Below are 18496 nucleotides of genomic sequence, written 5' to 3'. Positions count from 1 at the left end.
ATATACTCAAATCAACAACAAAGTTTTTTTCATTTTTTGTAAATATTGTACTATAATTAATTGTAAATATGTATAATAAAGTATGATACATTATATTGTATAACTTGATTTAAAAAGTGATACCAACTGAACAATGCAATGTCAGTTCCTCCTTCCCTTACAACAGAAGATTACGTAGGTATTGATGTTGGCACAACATATTGTTCAATAGGGTATTACGACCTAACAAGTAATGAAGCCCGTTTAATAGTATTTAATAGTTCGACAACCTATTTGTATAGTTCTGTTACTTTTACTTCAGAAAAGAAAGTCGTTATAGGCAACTCAGAGAACTTCGTTAACAATTTCTGTTACATCAAACGTATAATAGGACTTCCTTACGAGAGAATTCGATACCCCGAATTCTTTCCGTTTCAAATTAATTCAAAAGGGACGGATGAGCCTACAATTTCTCTCTCAAAGGGTGCTGAGGAACTTTCACCCACAGAAGTCACTGCGATGATCATAAGAAATCTCAAAACGGAGTGTGAACAAACAATCAAGAGACAGGTGACCCGTTGCGTCGTGACGGTACCTGCCCATTTTGAGATGACCCAAGTTGACGCGACAATACTAGCAGCGAAGATGGCGGGATTTGAAACGGTGTATTCAGAGAAAGAGCCGAGTGCTGCTGCGTTTGCTTTTATTAAAGAGAAACAAATCCGAAAGGGGAATGTGCTTGTATTTGATTTTGGAGGAGGGACATTAGATGTCACTCTGTTGAGAGGTATAATTGGGGAATTCAGAGTCGACTCTACTGTTGGTGATATGGATATTGGGGGGATTGATATCGACGACATCTTGAGTGATATCATATTGAAAAAGATATATAAAGAAGACCGGCAAATGTTTAATACGATAAAGAGTCATTGGGAGTCGATGAAGTATAAGTTAAGGAAAATCAGTGAAAAGGCGAAGGTTGAATTAAGTCGCAATAGTGAGGTGGAGATTTCTTTAACAGCGATTGGAATGAATCGAAGTGTTCTAGTGACGAAAATTGAGTTTGAAAATAACATGGAAAGTATAGTTAAGAAATGTAAGAGTATAGTTGTCGAGTGCATAAGTAAAAGTAATTCCAAAATAGATGAGAAAGACATTGATAGTGTAGTATTAGTCGGGGGGTCATCACAGATTCGAGTTATAGAAGAGATGATAGAGAAAATTTTTAAAGGGAAGGTAGTGAAGTCGGTGAATAGAAGAGATGTTGTAGCAATTGGAGCCGTGTATGTCGCGCATGAATTATTTGGGAAGATTACGCGAATAAATGATAATAAAACGATTGAAAGGACATTAAAGATAGAGAAAGGAAGTCTTTCAATAATGAATAGAACACCTTATGATATCCAAACGATGATTTATAATCCTAAAAGTAAATCAAATGAACTCTTAATAGTCCTTCCAAAGAACACTTTGTTTGGTGAAAAACACTATTTAACAGGAAAAACACATATTAAAGGGATGAATACGATAACAGTGACAATGTATGAAAACAAGAGAAACATCGGGACGTTCGTGTTCGACAAATTACCGAAGACAGAAGACATCGAGTTCACTAATATATTCTTTGTCGACAGAAATGGAGTACTTTCAGTCGAAACTAAAGTCACAAAACCACAACAAGTCGAACTGTCGATGAAATCAAAATTCACTACAAGTGCACAGAACTTAAGACTAACAGAAGAGCGAAAGAAAATCGAGGCTTTAGTAGATTAATATGATATAAATTATTGATATATAATACTATCAAATTTTGATCTCTTAGTTAGTTATTATATAATAAAGTAACTATTAAATAATTACTGTATTGTAGTAATAATATTATAATAAAGTAATTAGTAATAATAGTAATTGTTATAGTAATAAATTGAATGAAACAAATAGGCTTACATTACTCACTCCTTTTCAACAATAATTTTATTCTTTATATATGGAGGTCGGAGCCCTACAGAATATTCTTCATGATGATCATTTAGAAAGATTACACATACAAGTCCTATGATAGTTAAGACAAAGAAAATTGTTACCACTGCAAAGAATCGAATGTAGAATAAGTCGTTTTCTTGGAGTTGATAGATGATAGAAAAGAGTGTTGTTAATGAATTCAATACTCTAGTAAGAATGTAAACTACACCATAGTGCATACTAATAGTGTCATATGTACTATTTTCATATACAAATCGTCTTAAAGTGACATTAGTCTACAAGTGAAATGTTTTATTAATGTTATGGTTAATTTAACTATTAAAGTATACTACTAAACACTTCTATATTTATTTGATGTAATTGTATAAATAGTATAGATAATAAATAATATCATAATTTAAGAATACACTCCATTCTATTTTTATATGCTTATATATAATAGAAATAATATAATAATATAATAATACTAGAGAAGAAACAAACACTGGCTCCAGCAAACCCGCCAAAAATGATGGCGATATATCCAAAATTAGAGTTAATCACTTCAATTTGTAAGAAGCACTGCAACACAAGTGTACATATCAATATTATAACTAACATCATTCTAGGACCAAATTTGTGAAGGATTATTGGAGTAATACCAATAGCAAGTACTGATGTGTAGAAGTAAGTGTTTTCTTTGATTGACAAACTGTAATTGGTCACGTGATAAATATCCGATTGAACAGTATAGAAGAGAGTGCTTGTATACAAAGAAGAATACTGAAGACCAATGATACATACTAAAAATAGAATAAAGTTTTTATCTCTCACCATCTCTCCCAATACTATTTTGAAGTTATTAAATATGTAAATAGCATTGTACTTGAAATTTTTAATTGGTGGTTTGGAAACGTGTTCTTTCACGAACATGTAAGGAATAAGGAGTATAATAGCCAAGATAATAATTCCAGTCATCACTGCATATGTTCCAATGGGTTTTTCTAATTCCACTCCATTTTGCAATTTTGAAAGTGCTTGTCCATTCAAACTAAAGAATGAAGCAAAGGAGAATGCTCTTTTCATATATATATACAGAAAGTTGACCAACGTTGATATTAATATTGAGAGATGATCAGCGAATTGGCTATTTGTGAATTGTTATTTAAATAAATATTGACATTTTAAAGGTCATAATCTAATATTATGTTGTATAAATATTATACTTATAGAGTACTAAAGAGTGTTTATTTTATGTTAATAATTACATTAATAGTCCACTTAATTGCAGAGGCAGAAAAACAAACTGCAAATCGATCGAAGAGATAAAAGGAATCTGTGAGCCATGCATAGCAGCAGGAGACTGTGTTATCCATGAAGAGAAAAATAAAAGAATAGCAAAAGCAACAACGTTGTTAGTCCAACATGCTACAAGTACTAATGCAAAGTAAAAGAGTGAGATGAAGAAGATGGCGATCTTCTTTCGACCAAACCGAACACAATAACTGATGAAGAGAAGATTAACTAATCCACCAATGATTGCACAACAGAGAATGACTGAAGAATAGATAGCAAGTGAGTCGACATATTGGAGACCATTTTGAATTAACAAAGCAATAAAAATGGTGTTAATTCTATGCTATTTATAAGTTAAAGTTGTCTTTGATAAGATGAAAACAAACAGTAAATTCAGTGGGGACTTCGACTGCAAATTGCCCAAGCGCCCATAAAATCACATTCAATGGAGAGCGGTGGACCGTGTCTCGTTGTTTCAAAAGTACTTGTTGTTCTTCCCAGGCGATGTTCATTAATTTAATTCATTGAGATGATTGATTCTATTTTTTATTCTTTAGTTACACTCCATTAGATTCAATACTTCCAAAAACAGTAATGCTATAATATTCTTTGGGTTATTAAAAATGTGATCTTCTTCTATTAATCTTTACATTGTTTGGGTTCATTAGTTATTTAAAGTAAAGGGTTTTAACTTTAATAGAAATTTGAATGATTACATTATTGAATGATTGTGTTTGTCGATTGAGTAAAATACTCAAAATCTGCAAATTAACTTACAAATTGGGATATCTTGAATTAATCCATTTTAAATATAACAATACTCTCAATTTGTATTATTGAATTGCCATTTTTATAATGATTTTTTGAAAAAAAAAATAATAAGACCAGAAGATTTGTTGTTTTTGTTGGGTAAAAACTATGGTTTGGCAGTTCGTTACATAACATAAAAAATCTTAGTCTTTTGTAGTATCATTCATAATTATTTTCAAGTAAGATTGATAAAGGGAGATTCAAAACAAAAGTAAATTTGTTAAAAAAATAGAAAATCCTATGCAAATGGGTATTACCAAAACAATGTCTTTATCATTGTTTTATTTTGCTTTTGTTATTATTAATATAATATAATTACCATGAAAATATAACAAATAAATAATTATATTGTAACTAGATTCCAAAAACAAATAGTTTTAACCAATCTTTTTTTGATTTCATTATTGCACTTTTTCAAACTCGAAAAAGCTTTTTAGAGATTGTCCTGTTTTTTTATTTGCAAACGGGTGACAAAAAATGAGAATTTTATATTTGGTTAAAATGGGTTTTCTATAATTAAAATAATAGTTATTTATACAATGATGTTTGGTTTTAGTTATTTTTATTTATGTAGTAAAAATTATTATAAATTATTATAATTTATCATTAATTATAATATATATTATAATTAGTATAAACAAATGTGTGATGATATATCAATATAGTATTATAATTTTATTATAAAATATATTATAATAATTATACTATTTTGTACTATATAATAGTTATTAATTATTTACTAATTAAAAATCAACGACCAAACAATTAACAAAAACTTCAAAACGAATTTAGCAAAATCATTGAATTGGATTTTACTATTGAACTTCTTAAAAATAACTATTAAAAAGAGATGATAGTCCCTGTTGTGTCTTGTGTTGTTACCTTTTGCGTTCAGTGGATTCTCATCAAAATTCAATCGACCAGACAACATTTGTTCTCGTCTTGCACAAAGCAGAGCAACAAATTAACTTTTGTACTTTGCGCTCTTTGTGTGTTTCTTGTAATCGCAGCGTTTCTTCTGTCCACCTTTGAAACGCTCATCGCTTTCACTTTCGCAGTTCTCATCTTCCTCCTTAAAAACGTTCAACAAACCCCAACACCTCTCAATATGCAGAGCGTCACTCAAATGCTCGAACACTTGGTGTTTTAATTCGATGTTGTAATAACTAATAATATATAGTAAAGTTACCATCATATTATAGTTGTCGAATATTAGGGAAAGAATGAAAGAGTGAAGGAAACAAAGAGAAGTAATAAACCCAGTGTTGTCGAGAAGAACGTGCAAGATGAAGTGAATACTTTTTGTGTTCTTTTAGTTTCATGGTTTCTGTATTCATTAATTCTTTTTTATCGGAGTTGGATTAATTGGATAAAGATTTAATAAAGTATAATAATTTGGTTCTTTATTTCCGATATGAATCAACATAATTGAAAAAAATGAGCGTTGTGAAGGTTGTTTACAATACACGAGTTAAATAACTTCAAGTGGGAGTTGTTTCTTTAACGATTAATGTTAGGATCTTTGTTTGCAATTGTTCTGAAAACAAAGGTTATTTGGTTGTTGTATAAACATAAGGTGAAGTGAAGATTAACATTTATAAAGTGTATGTGTACTTTGAAAGTATATTTTATGGTGCAACTTGTGATTTGTGTTTTCTTCTTTTGTGGGTCTTTGGCTTTAAGAGACTTTGAACAACCAGCCACTCGATTAAGAGGCTCAGTCACACACATTGATAAACACGTCTTCCAGTTGTTAAAACAATTGGAAGCCACATGTAGTGACTTTGTAATACACAGTAGAAACTTATTAACTGGGTTAAGTGAACATCCAAGAGTTTTTAATACTAAGTTTATTAAGGCTGTAGAAAACATTATTATTGCTGCTGAACAATTGGAGATTGAAATCAAATTTGGAATAAGCAATGACAAGAATGAGTACGTACGTGAAATGGCAAAAAATTTACTTGATATATTCAGAAAACACCGATTTGAAATCAACTTAAAGGATCTTGTTGACTCAAAAGAATTGATTTCCAGGAAAATTGGAAGACTAAACACTGATGAAAATAGTAAGAGACTCTTTGAAAATTCACTTGATAAAACTTGTCAGGGTTTAAGATATTTCTTGAACTTTTTCGAGGCCTTCACCCAATTACCAATTCTTTCAAATGACAGAAGTTTCCCAATATTGGCTTTTAGATGCAAGTATCCATATTCAATGGTCTAATTCATATTATTTTCACTCTTCTTATGTTTCACAAAAAAACAAACAAATGAAATTGTGTTTAAACAAAAAAATATAAATAATATATAGTAGTGTTTGAATGAATATATATTGTTATAAAATAACAAAGAAATAAAAATAGTGATGAAGTGACTTTATTGATTGGACAAGACTTTGCCCTCAATTTATTATTAAGTATTTACAATTTAAACAGATAAAATTTGTAGAATTGTTACTTTGTTTTCAATAGTTATAAGAAACAACCATTTTAAAAAAGTAGTTTTCTTGTTTTCATAATTAAAGAATTATTTTTATTGTGTTCATGAAACACCATGAACCTAACTTTGAATTGATCTCTTGATTTTTTTGATCAACAATTGTTATATTTAAAATTCATATTTAGTACCTGTAAACCAAAGATGTTCATATTGATAATTGCATTCTTTTCTTGCAACTCTTTAGGCTTCGAAGATTTGGGAGACCAACCTTCGACAAGACCCAATGTTGAATTTGAAGAAGCACTTGATTTTGTATCAATTGAAATTCTAAGACAGATGGAAGCTGCTTGTTCAGAATTGGTTAACAACCTTGAGTACATATCAAAAATCATGGTAGAAAAGGAGACAGCATGTTCCCTTAAAAATAACATTGAAAAGGCCATTGTTGGTGCAATTGAAATTAACAACGAAGTTAAAGAAGTTCTTGCCAAAAACGACGCCAAAGGCGTTTCAATTATGGCTTCAAATATATTGAAAATATTCCAAAGAACAAACTTTGAAGATTTTATGAAAAGATTTATCTTTTCCAAAAAAATATTAAAAAGTAGAATGTCTAAATTAAAAATGGGAACAGATGAAAGAAGACTCGCAGAAAGAGCGATTAATAATGTAGCCAGTGGACCTGACTATATATTGAAATTCGTTGAAAAGTTGAAAGAACACGAAAAATATAAAAACGATAGAAATATCGATTTGATTAGAGGTCGAATAAGGGACATTCCAAGACCATATAATTAATCATTTTTATGCTCTTAATGGGTTGTTACAAAATAGATAAATTAATAAAGAATAAGATGATTAAATAACAAGCAACCAAATAATAAATTATTATAACATTATTTAGAATACTAAATAATATTAAAACCCAATTACCTTAAAATTGCTTTTTTATGGTTGTAGTTTTGTGAAAATAATTCAAAATGAAAATGTTTATGATTGTTGAATTTACTAATTCAAAATTTATTTAAGCGTTACAGTTGATATTTGATAATACTCGATTTTGAAACAAAATTATTTAAAATCAATATATTAAAAAAGTGCATTTTTAATATTTCGATAAACACTGTAATTTTACTTAATTCAATACATAACTTAAATTTTAATTGTTTTTATAATGAATAATAATTGGAAAACGATATTACTTTTTCATGAATATTTTATTTTTATATACAATAATTATTATCACAAAATTTAGTTATTGTCTATGTGTTTTTTTTATTTTTTGTCATAACAAACGAACAAACTTTTGATATTGGTATTTTACTTTTTTTATAATAAAATTATTATCAATTCGACACTGACAATTTTGTTTAAAAATAGAAGTAATAATGTTCATATCAATTCAATAAATTAAAATACAATATTGAATGAACAAATATCAGCCCATGTTGAACAGATTGGTTTAATTTTTATTGGTAGTTGTTTTGTTTTTTTTAATAATAATCAATATGATTATTTATCAATACTGGACTAATATTCAAAACAAAAAATAATTTAAAACAAAATAATTTAAATTAATAATTATAGTTATTGCTATTTTTTCAACAAAAATAATAAACAAATTTTTAGAGAACAACAAAAAGAAGTCAAATACATTTACTTCTGATCGTTTTTTCATTCAAAAGAAGAACTTAGACGTGTAATCATTTATTATGTATATACTCACAATTTTCTTATTATCCTTCTCGGTGAATGGGATGTATTATGAAGAAGATGACTTTGAACAACCAGCTGTTCCAATTAGAACTGTTGTTTTGACGCCCGAACAAAGAAGTGCGGTTAAACAAATGAAATTTTCAACCAAGGAATTTCGAGACCAACTTCGTGATATTATTTCAAAATTTGGTGATCCAAAATACGACAAAATTTTGAAGAAAAAATATCAAGAAAAAGTTAAAACTGTTCACGATAATATAGTAAGAATTTTGAATCAAATAGAAAGTGCACTACTTTCAAACAATATTGATGCGGTTTTCTTTATGGCCGAGAAAATAAGAAAATTAATGCACGACCACAGTTTACATACAATTTTGTCTGAATTAATTGAACTGATTCCAAAATTACAAAGAAAAACACACAAACACGTTGGAGATCCAGACGATCAACTTTCCCTTTTAAAAATCCTTGGAAGTCTGACAAAATATGCCCCTCAAATGAAAATGGCTTTCGAATTGTTGAAACGTTTACCACATTTCTCTGCTCATTCAGCCATTCACTATCTTTGGGAACATTTTAAAAACATTTAAACAATTTTTTTACAAATTATGTTGTTGTTTTTCTCTTTTTCAATTTGTTTATAATTTGATGTTTAAATGATTATTTTACTTTGTTTTATACTATTTAATTTATTTTACCAAAAAATATAAAAAAAATAATTATGAAATGATTTATTCACACTATATTGACACAATAAAAAATGTTGACTTAATTAGTTAAATACATTCAGTCAAGTAGTTTTATTTTGTTTGAACACTGTTGTTCAATTTTTCGTTTGTTTTATTTAAAATTTAAAAGATATATTACATTAAAGAACAGTTTCTATTAATTTTCAAAATATTAAACAGCCTGAATTTTTTTTGTTGATAAAATAAATCAGTTGTATTAAAATGGTTTGTTTAATGATAATGGAAAATACAGTAGGGAAAATGAACCTTAGCCTGGGAAATGTACTTTAGCCCAAAGAAATTCCTATATTTTTCTTTAAAAACACGGGTTTTTACTAAAAAAACAAATATTTTAGAAAATTGACTTTTATATCGGTATAGTTTATTATTTTAATATAACAATAGAAAATAATTAGTTTTTATTTGGGCTAAGGTTTAATGGCCCAACTATATACCTTTTTGTTCAAATGTATATTATATATTAATTTGGATGATCAAAACCATTCAAAATTTTGACTTTTTTATTTTGATAATTTGTAAATTCTCCATTTTCATTATCGCTTATTTCTAATTGTTATTTTACTTTCAAAAACAAAACCTTATATTTAAACTAAAAAGTGCATCTTCGTTCAGAATAAGCAACATATATAAACAAACTGAACAACACTTTTTTTCATTTATTTTAATATTTATATGATAATTTTTTTTATTAAATTTATTTTAGTTAAAAAAGTTAATAAACAATTATAAAACTACAATATATTAAATAGTTAAACTATTAATGATAATTTTAACTAATATTTACAATATTATATTAGTAAAGTGTAGTTTCATTTTGAAAATTAACAACAATGAAAAAATTGAGAATAATAGTTCTAAAATAAACACATTTTGTCAATGTGTTATTGATGGAATAAAATTATTACTTTAATTTTAATTTGTTAAGTATAATTTTTAATGTTAAAAACCACAACGATTTCAATAAATTCAATGCTTCATATTTTAACTTCTGAAATCGTATTTGATTTGTATTTTACATTGTTTTGTTATGATCAAATGAGTCATTGTTTATAATAGAGTTAGTCATAAAACGTTGTCTTGTCGCCAACTTTGTGCTGGGACTTTTGGTCAATGATATTTGTAAAATATCAGGATTTAGTACCAAATATAAAACATACTTGTTTCAATTTTTTCCTAAATGTTTTATTATTTACCGAATTCCCGGTTTATTAAACATTCATTACGGTATAAATTAATAAAATTTACAACAGTGACAACTGGGATAACGTTTTACCACAAACTCTATTGGTTTGTCGTTATTAATGAGTCATTTATTCGATTCAGTCTTTTAACATTATCTAGTGGACAAAAAAAATAACACTTTTTTTTCTATAAACAACGGGCATTTTTGGGAAGGCTTCCTGAAATATTCAAATTTTTATTTTTTAAAATTTACCAGATAACGTTAGAGACCAGATAAGGTTTAAACAAACTGATCGTATAATATCAAATATGAACAATATTTAATTATTATATTAATATTTATTAATAATAAACAATAATAAATGAATTGATTAATATTTTGAAAAGATCTTTAAACAAACTCAAGTGTAATTCTTTTCCTCAAATAAAACAAGGAATTACTTTGAATTGATTTTTTGTATTCATGAAACAAAAATTCGAAATTGACTTGTAAAACGTTTTAACAATATTTTCAATGTCAACTAGATATTAAAACAGACTTGAAAAAAATACGTCTTAAATTAATGTTATTTGTTTTTACTTTGTTGGTACTTTCAATTGGTTTCGACGAACTTGTGGATGACTATGACTTCGATGATGATTTTGAACAACCGGGAGCATCTGGAGAATGGAAATTTAAAGGAAAAAAACAAAGAGAAAGAGAAGAACAAGAAAAAAAAGAGAGAGAAGAAAAAGAAAAAAGAGAAAAAGAACGAAAAGAACAAGAACTACTTGCCATTAATTCCCAACCACAAACACCTGAACTTCAAATACTTTTGGACGAATACGAAAAATATTTAATAAGATATTTAGAAAATATGGCAAAGTTTGATAGTGTCATGGCTTCCAACGATAAAGTGTTTAAACCAAAGACGGTGGAAGCAGCAAATGCAGTCAAAAGCATAGTGACCAAACATAAAGACGAGATTATCGCAACAAAGGTTGCAAACAATGTTGGTTCACTCAAAGAATTGGGAAGAAAAATGGTTTTAATTTTTGAAGGAAATGAATTTGAAAATTGTTTTGGTGAATTGTTAAGAAACCAAAGACTAAGGGATAAAATAACAAGAAGGTTAGAAAAAAAATTATCGGATGATATCTTTATGTGGTTCGGATTCTTCTCATCATTTTTAGTAAAGACAGCCAAATTCTTAAAAGATATTTGCAAACATGAACAATTCGCTTGTAACGAGAATTTTAGACTTTTAGAAAAACAGTTTGAAAAAATGTAATTGACGTTATTAAGTTACTTTAATAAAATTAACTACAATCAAACGATAATTCGCAACAAAAACAACTATATTTTATTAATAAATTATAACATAATAAATAACCAATAAAATAAATTTATAAAAAACAAATTTCAAAAAAATAATAAATATTAGTTAAATTAATTATTTTAAAATATTATATTTTATAATAAAAAATATTATATTAATATTTTAATAATATTAAAACCAAATGATCAAAATTTTTTACTTAGAGCTTAGAAGCAGCAGTAAGTCTAGCCAACTTCTCATCGATGTTCTTCTTGAGTTGAGCGTGCAATTCATCAGCGACCTTCTTGTTGGTTCTTCCAAGGAGAGCGAATCTGTTTTCTCTGTTCAAGAACTCCTCGAGGTCTTGTTTGATTTCCTTGCAGTCGAGTTGTAAGCCAGCCTTTCCTTCTTGGACGAGTCTTGGGTCATATCTGTAAAGTGACCAGTAACCAGAGTTAACAGCCATCTTTTGTTCTTCAATGGATTTGTTCAATGGGACACCCTGTTCTTTGCATGGGCAGTAAGCGATGATAATAGAGACACCATTGTAGCTTTCGGCTTCCTTGAATGCCTTGAAAGCTTGAGCTGGGTTGGCTCCAAGAGCAACAGAGGCAACATAGACATCACCATATGACATAGCAATAGCTCCAAGATCCTTCTTTGGTCTTCTGTTTCCACCAGCAGCGAACTTGGCAATAGCACCCAAGTTGGTAGCCTTTGATTTCTGTCCACCAGTGTTGGAGTACATTTCGGTATCAAGGACCAAGATGTTAACGTTTTGTCCAGAGGCCAAGACGTGATCAACACCATTGTATCCAATATCATAAGCCCATCCATCACCACCAACAATCCATTGGACGACCTTGATGAAGACATCAGAGTTCTCTTCGACCAATTTAAGAACAGCTGATTTGTCCTTCTCAGCAGCCAAGAGTGGCTTAATTTGTTGGTAAAGCTTCTCAGATTCAACGTCACATTCCTTCTTCTCGACCCATTGTTCAAGGAGGGTCTTAAGTTCAGCTGAGAGTTTTCCTTCAGCAATGGCTTCCTTCACAATTTGTTCGAGATAAGCTCTTCTTTGTTGAGTAGCTTTGTACATACCGAAACCATACTCAGCATTGTCTTCAAACAATGAGTTACCCCAAGCTGGTCCTCTTCCTTCAGCATTAACAGTGTATGGGTTGGTTCCCCATGTAGCTCCCCAAATTGATGAGCAACCAGTAGCGTTGGCAATAACAGCTCTCTCACCAGACAATTGGGTAATCAACTTAACCAAAGCAGTCTCATTGCATCCTTCACAAGCGCCAGAGAACTCCAAAAGTGGTTGTCTGAACATAGCTCCCTTCATGTTGGCTCTATCAGCGACTTCAGTCTTCTCAGTCACCTTCATTGAGTATTCCCAGTTCTTGGCTTCTTCAGCACCAATCTTGTCGAATGGAGTCATGGCCAAACACTTGGCTGGGCAAGCAGTAACACAAACACCACATCCAGTGCAGTCCATAGAAGAGACTTGGATTCTAAACTTGTAAGCATCGACTGGCTTCTTTCCATTGACCAAAGTGTATGAAGCTGGGGCGTTCTTGGTTTCAGCATCGTTCAACAAGAATGGTCTAATAGCAGCGTGTGGGCAGTACAACGAGCACATATTGCATTGGACACATTTGGCTGATTCCCAAGCAGGGATAGCAGTGGCAATACCTCTCTTCTCGTATTTGGTAGTTCCCATTGGCATAAATCCATCTTCAGCGAATTTGGAGACTGGGAGTTCATTGCCGTGCATGGTCAATTGTGGGATCAAAACATCATTGACAAATTCTGGAGCATCCAAATGGACTTTAGCTTCCAATGGTGCAGTAGCCCACTCAGCTGGAATCTTAACTTCAACAAGGCCATCAACAGCTCTGTCAATAGCGTCGTGATTCATTTTGACAATTTCTGGTCCCTTCTTTCCGTATGTCTTAACGACAGCTTCCTTCAACAATTTGACGGCAGTTTCAAATGGAAGAATATCAGCCAATTTGAAGAAGACAGTTTGCATGATCATGTTAATTCTTCTTCCCAATTTGACTTCTTGTCCAATCTTAATGGCATCAATAACATAGAACTTGATGTTCTTCTTGGCAAGAGCTCTCTTCATTGAGCCTGGGAGTTGCTTCTCGAGTTCAGCACCAGTCCATGGGCAGTTCAAGACAAAGACTGATCCTTCTTTAGCAGTCTCAACCATATCATACTTTTGAACGTAGTTCGGGAAGTGGCAAGCAGTGTAGTCACTGTTTTGGATCAAATATTGTGACTTGATTTCCTTGTCACCAAATCTCAAGTGAGACACAGTAATTCCACCAGACTTGTGTGCATCATAATAGAAGTAAGCTTGGACAAACTTCTCAGTGTTTTGACCAATGATTCTAATAGCGTCGTGATTGGCACCGACAGTTCCATCAGATCCAAGACCCCAGAACATACATTGGGTGGTACCAGCTGGAATTGGGTTGAATCCTTCTCCAAGAGGAAGTGACAAGTGAGTCACATCATCATCAATACCAACAGTGAAGTGGTTCTTTGGCTTCTCAAGTTTCAAGTTATCAAAGACAGCCTTGGCCATCACTGGGGTGAATTCTTTGCTTCCAAGTCCGTATCTTCCACCAACAATGGTCAACATCTTTTGAGCATCGAGTAAAACAGTAGCGACATCGAGATAAAGTGGTTCACCGAATGAGCCAATTTCTTTCACTCTGTCCAAAACAGCAATCTTCTTAGCAGATGCTGGGAGTTGTTCCAAGAAGTGTTTAGCAGAGAATGGTCTGTACAAGTGAACAGCCAAAACACCAACCTTCTCACCTTTAGTAGCCAAGTAGTCAACAGTCTCTTCCAAGACTGGGACACCAGCACCCATAGCAATAACTACTCTTTCTGCGTCAGCAGCTCCGTAGTATTCGAAAATCTTGTGCTTTCTTCCAGTAAGAGCAGCAACCTTGTCCATGTACTTCTGAACAATTTCTGGGATCTTGTCATAATCAGCATTCGACTTTTCAACAGCTTGGAAGAACACATCTGGGCCTTGTGAAGTTCCTCTTTGAGTTGGGTGAATTGGATTGAGACCTCTCTTGTGTGCTCTGTCGACGTATTCTGGAACAACCAAACTTTTGATTTGGTCATAAGACAATTGGTGGATCTTTTGAATTTCGTGAGAAGTTCTGAAACCATCGAAGAAGTGCAAGAATGGGAGGGAAGCTTCCATAGCAGCAAGGTGAGCAACAATTCCGAGATCATGAGCTTGTTGGACGGTGTGGGATGACAACAAACAGAACCCGGTTGATCTGCAAGCCATCACATCAGAGTGATCACCGAAGATAGAAAGAGCTTGACCAGCCAAAGCTCTTGCTGAGACGTGGAAGACACATGGGAGATGTTCACCAGCAATCTTAATCATATTTGGGATCATCAACATAAGTCCCTGAGAGCATGTGTATGTGCTCACAAGTGAACCAGCAGCACAACCACCATGGACAGCTCCAGCAGCACCGGCCTCAGACTCCATTTCAAAGACTTCTGGGACTTGGCCAAAAACGTTCTTTCTTCCTTGTGAAGCCCAAACATCGGCGTTCTCCGCCATTGGGGATGATGGGGTGATTGGGAAGATGAATGAGACATCACTCATCGCGTATGAGACATAGACTGCAGCTTGATTGCCGTCGACTGATTGCATGTTTTGAATGTCTGTTGGTTAGTGCTTTTTGCTTATATACCTTAAGGGTTCGTCCGTGACGTGGTTGGTATTTTAAGAGTTTTTCAATTGGCGAATTATTACGACGTTCGAAATTATAACAGAAAACAGGATAAGGAATTTACAAGGCAATCAAAGCATTTTGGCAATGAAATTATTTCTGTGTTACATTTTCAAGTTAATTGTTCAAAGAATCAATTATTCTGGTCTGCCAAAGAATTAAACGCCGATTGTATTTATATAACACTAAAAACTGCATTTTTGCTTTATGCAATTCGCTGTTTTTGCATGCATTTTCTTCGGCTAATTATTTCGAAATAGTGTTGCGTGTTGACGCGTTTTTCTCTTCTTCGGATTTTTTCCTTCTTAAAATGGTTCGTTAATAAAATATATAATATAGAGATATTCGTTTGATAGACGGGAATATATCCTCAAACATATTTTTATTGTTTTTTATTGATTATCTTTGTTTTTCTTTTCCTAGTTCAACCATTAAAAACCTCACTGGGGAACAGGCTCCAAATTTTGTAATTATAATAAAACACTTTATAAAAAAACCAATGTTTTTAAAGAGGCGGAGCTCAATTATGATGAGGGTTTAGCGATTCTTTTTATTCGATCCATTTCGAATGTAATCTCACAAATTCGCAGAAATTCAGTTCCTTTTTAAAGTTTTTAGTAAAGAATTCGTTTTCTCCTTGAATTTCAATTGAAATTGGTTGAATTCAAAAATCTACGAAAAAGACTGCGAATAAATTTTTTTTTTAATTTTTTTGCATATATAAAGACTTCATTTCTATATAAATAAGCGGGAAAAAATCATTTTAAAGAAGAAAAAAAAATACATAATCAATTTAAATAAAATATCTATTTTTTATGGTTTAAAAAACTAAAATATATAATTTAGTTAAATTTAATAAAAAAATGAATACACTATTAGTTTTATATTTAAAAAAAATAATTAGAATAACTATATTATATTTTTATTAAAATACATTATTTTGTATTATATTTAAAATTAAGTTATTATTTTAGTATTTATTATTAAAAATATAGTTAGAATTAATTCTTTTTATTATAAAAATGTTTTAATTTTTTTTTAATAATAAAAATAAATTATAAACATTTTGTTTTTTATAAAAATGATATGTGTAGAGCATGTGCATTGTAAATATAAAGTCTAAAATATTCTGGATATGATGTATTGAAAAGTTTTTATTTGGTGGTGAATAACATTAAAAAACGATTAGATCAAGAAGATTTTTTAATAAAACATTAATATTTTAAAACAAACTAGATTCTAATGTTTGATGTTTTATTTTGAACTTAAATTGATGTTTTAAAATGGGTTAGTGAAATTTATTATATCATTTGGTTTTTGAACAAGGCCAATTCATTTTTTAAAGGCCAACCACTTGTTTTAATAACAAAGAAATTTCAGTGAAAATAAACCTCAAAACATACAAAGGAGTTTAGTATATATCACTGCTCCTTAATAACTTTTAATAAAAACTCATTTCAAAACAAACTATTTTGTTTAATAAAGTATTTTATTTTTTAAATAAATATATATATATTAACACCCAAGATGGATAATTTATTTTATATAATTTTTTACATATTTAGAATCAATAACTTTTAATTTATTTCACATAGACTAAGATAGTGAAACTGCTTTTACATATAAATAACAACAACATTTATAAATTGATATCATACCCAATTAAAGATATACAATTATAAGATTTCCAAGTGATAATAATAACAACCACAACTGAATATCATAATACCAAATTGTATTACAACAATACTCCGACTGCAAAAAATACCAAAATATTTATTTTGATTATTTAACGATTGGTAATAAAATCACGTTGTTTGAACTGATACATTTATTGAATATATTTTTTTCCAAATGTTGTTACAAACAAAAAATGGTATTACCAAAACATTTTGTTTATGTTTGATGTGTGTCACATTTTAAAATTCAAAATATAGAATATTATTTTTGTTTTAAGATAACTCATCTGTGTGTTTTAATGACGAAAATACAAACTTCTTAGAAATTATTTGTAAAACTTGACTCAATATCATTTCAATATTTCATACCTTTTACGTGATGACAAAAAATCAATTGCCAAAGTTTTAATTTTAATCCCACAATCAAAGTAATTTTATTTTTTAAAAGGATTCATTTTTTGCAAGTCAGTGAAATTGGGTTGAAATAAAAAAATCATATTGTATTTAAATTTGTTAAAAACTAATTTGAAATCAATATAATCTTAATTCTCATGGAATCACTTTAAAATCACCATGACGTTGTAATTGACAAGTAAATATATCCTATTATGTCATTTTAGAATTTTCCAGTTTACTTTTTTTGCAAAAAAATGCACTGTAATTTATTTTTGCCATAAAGGTATATATGAACTTGTGTGTTGTCAATTTTTATTTTATAATATTCAACCCAATGATGATGACTAATGACATTAAATATCATTGGGATGTTCTAATAATTAGGTTGGTAAGGCGGTTTTAATAAACACTAATTGTTGTTTTTCAATTAAAAACTTAAATGATTAATTTGATTTATGTCAACAACTTATGAAAATACTACAGGTTTTTTGTTCACTTTATCAATAAAATATTCAATGATAACAGTAACTAAAAAAATAATAACATTAATATTTTTGGTTATTATTGATTGTCAAATCCATTATTATTATTTTAATGTATACAATTTTCATATTCAAACCAAGATTGTGATGACACATAACCTTTGCTTTGATATGTAAACTGTATACAAATAGTTGGTACTTTACCAAATTTTTGTTGAAATTCCTTTATATAAAATTTCTGTTTTTTTATTTTTTTTATTTATTATTTCCATTCAAAAAACAATATCAACTTTTTAACCCTCAAAATCAATTCAGTTATAGAATTCGATTAAAAATACAGGATTTCAACGAAAAAGTAAAACAAATTCAAACGATTTCTTAGCAGGATTAGACATACTTTGTTTATTTATAAAATGTTCACAGAAATGATTTAGTTAATCAAATGAAAATATGAGGCAAAACAGCAATATGGTTAATCATTGTTAATGTCCGTTATTTATCAATGGTAATATCGACGAAAAAAGGCAAAAAAGTAAATTATGTACCATAGTTTGTTGAAAGAAGGTCCATAATTTTTACAAATAATACTATATATTAAACAACTTTTTTAAAAAAATATTTATTTATTTTAATATTTGTTTTTTCCTAAAGACAAAATAAACATTTAAAATTAACTTTATTTTTAAAACTACAATTTGGATTGTTAATGTTTCCTAATCT

At 29.8% G+C, this 18496-nt stretch overlaps 6 protein-coding genes across 6 annotated transcripts; 4 read left to right on the top strand and 2 right to left on the bottom strand.

Annotated features, from left to right (window-relative positions):
* Positions 1 to 138: 138 nt before the first annotated feature.
* EIN_369360 (chaperone protein DNAK, putative) lies at positions 139 to 1752 on the top strand (the record flags this gene model as incomplete). Its single annotated transcript, XM_004259337.1, has 1 exon — positions 139 to 1752. The coding sequence occupies one exon, from the start codon at positions 139 to 141 to the stop codon at positions 1750 to 1752; it is 1614 nt and encodes a 537-aa protein (XP_004259385.1).
* Positions 1753 to 1931: 179 nt separating this feature from the next.
* Positions 1932 to 3749, bottom strand: EIN_369350 (hypothetical protein; the record flags this gene model as incomplete). Its single annotated transcript, XM_004259336.1, has 4 exons — positions 1932 to 2237; positions 2446 to 3088; positions 3249 to 3580; positions 3624 to 3749. The coding sequence occupies 4 exons, from the start codon at positions 3747 to 3749 to the stop codon at positions 1932 to 1934; spliced, it is 1407 nt and encodes a 468-aa protein (XP_004259384.1).
* A 1928-nt stretch (positions 3750 to 5677) lies between these two features.
* EIN_369340 (hypothetical protein) lies at positions 5678 to 6274 on the top strand (the record flags this gene model as incomplete). Its single annotated transcript, XM_004259335.1, has 1 exon — positions 5678 to 6274. One exon carries the CDS (start codon positions 5678 to 5680, stop codon positions 6272 to 6274), a length of 597 nt encoding a protein of 198 aa, XP_004259383.1.
* Positions 6275 to 6690: 416 nt separating this feature from the next.
* EIN_369330 (hypothetical protein) lies at positions 6691 to 7287 on the top strand (the record flags this gene model as incomplete). The annotated part of the gene is made up of 1 exon (XM_004259334.1): positions 6691 to 7287. The coding sequence occupies one exon, from the start codon at positions 6691 to 6693 to the stop codon at positions 7285 to 7287; it is 597 nt and encodes a 198-aa protein (XP_004259382.1).
* Positions 7288 to 10699: 3412 nt separating this feature from the next.
* Positions 10700 to 11407, top strand: EIN_369320 (hypothetical protein; the record flags this gene model as incomplete). The annotated part of the gene is made up of 1 exon (XM_004259333.1): positions 10700 to 11407. The coding sequence occupies one exon, from the start codon at positions 10700 to 10702 to the stop codon at positions 11405 to 11407; it is 708 nt and encodes a 235-aa protein (XP_004259381.1).
* Positions 11408 to 11654: 247 nt separating this feature from the next.
* EIN_369310 (pyruvate-flavodoxin oxidoreductase, putative) lies at positions 11655 to 15140 on the bottom strand (the record flags this gene model as incomplete). Its single annotated transcript, XM_004259332.1, has 1 exon — positions 11655 to 15140. The coding sequence occupies one exon, from the start codon at positions 15138 to 15140 to the stop codon at positions 11655 to 11657; it is 3486 nt and encodes a 1161-aa protein (XP_004259380.1).
* Positions 15141 to 18496: the final 3356 nt, after the last annotated feature.

The sequence above is a fragment of the Entamoeba invadens genome (assembly GCF_000330505.1).
Source record: "Entamoeba invadens IP1 unplaced genomic scaffold scaff_1105074726357, whole genome shotgun sequence".
Lineage (NCBI taxonomy): Eukaryota > Evosea > Mastigamoebida > Endamoebidae > Entamoeba > Entamoeba invadens.
Note: the sequence above shows the minus strand (reverse complement) of the source record. Positions and strands in the feature narration are given on the sequence as shown.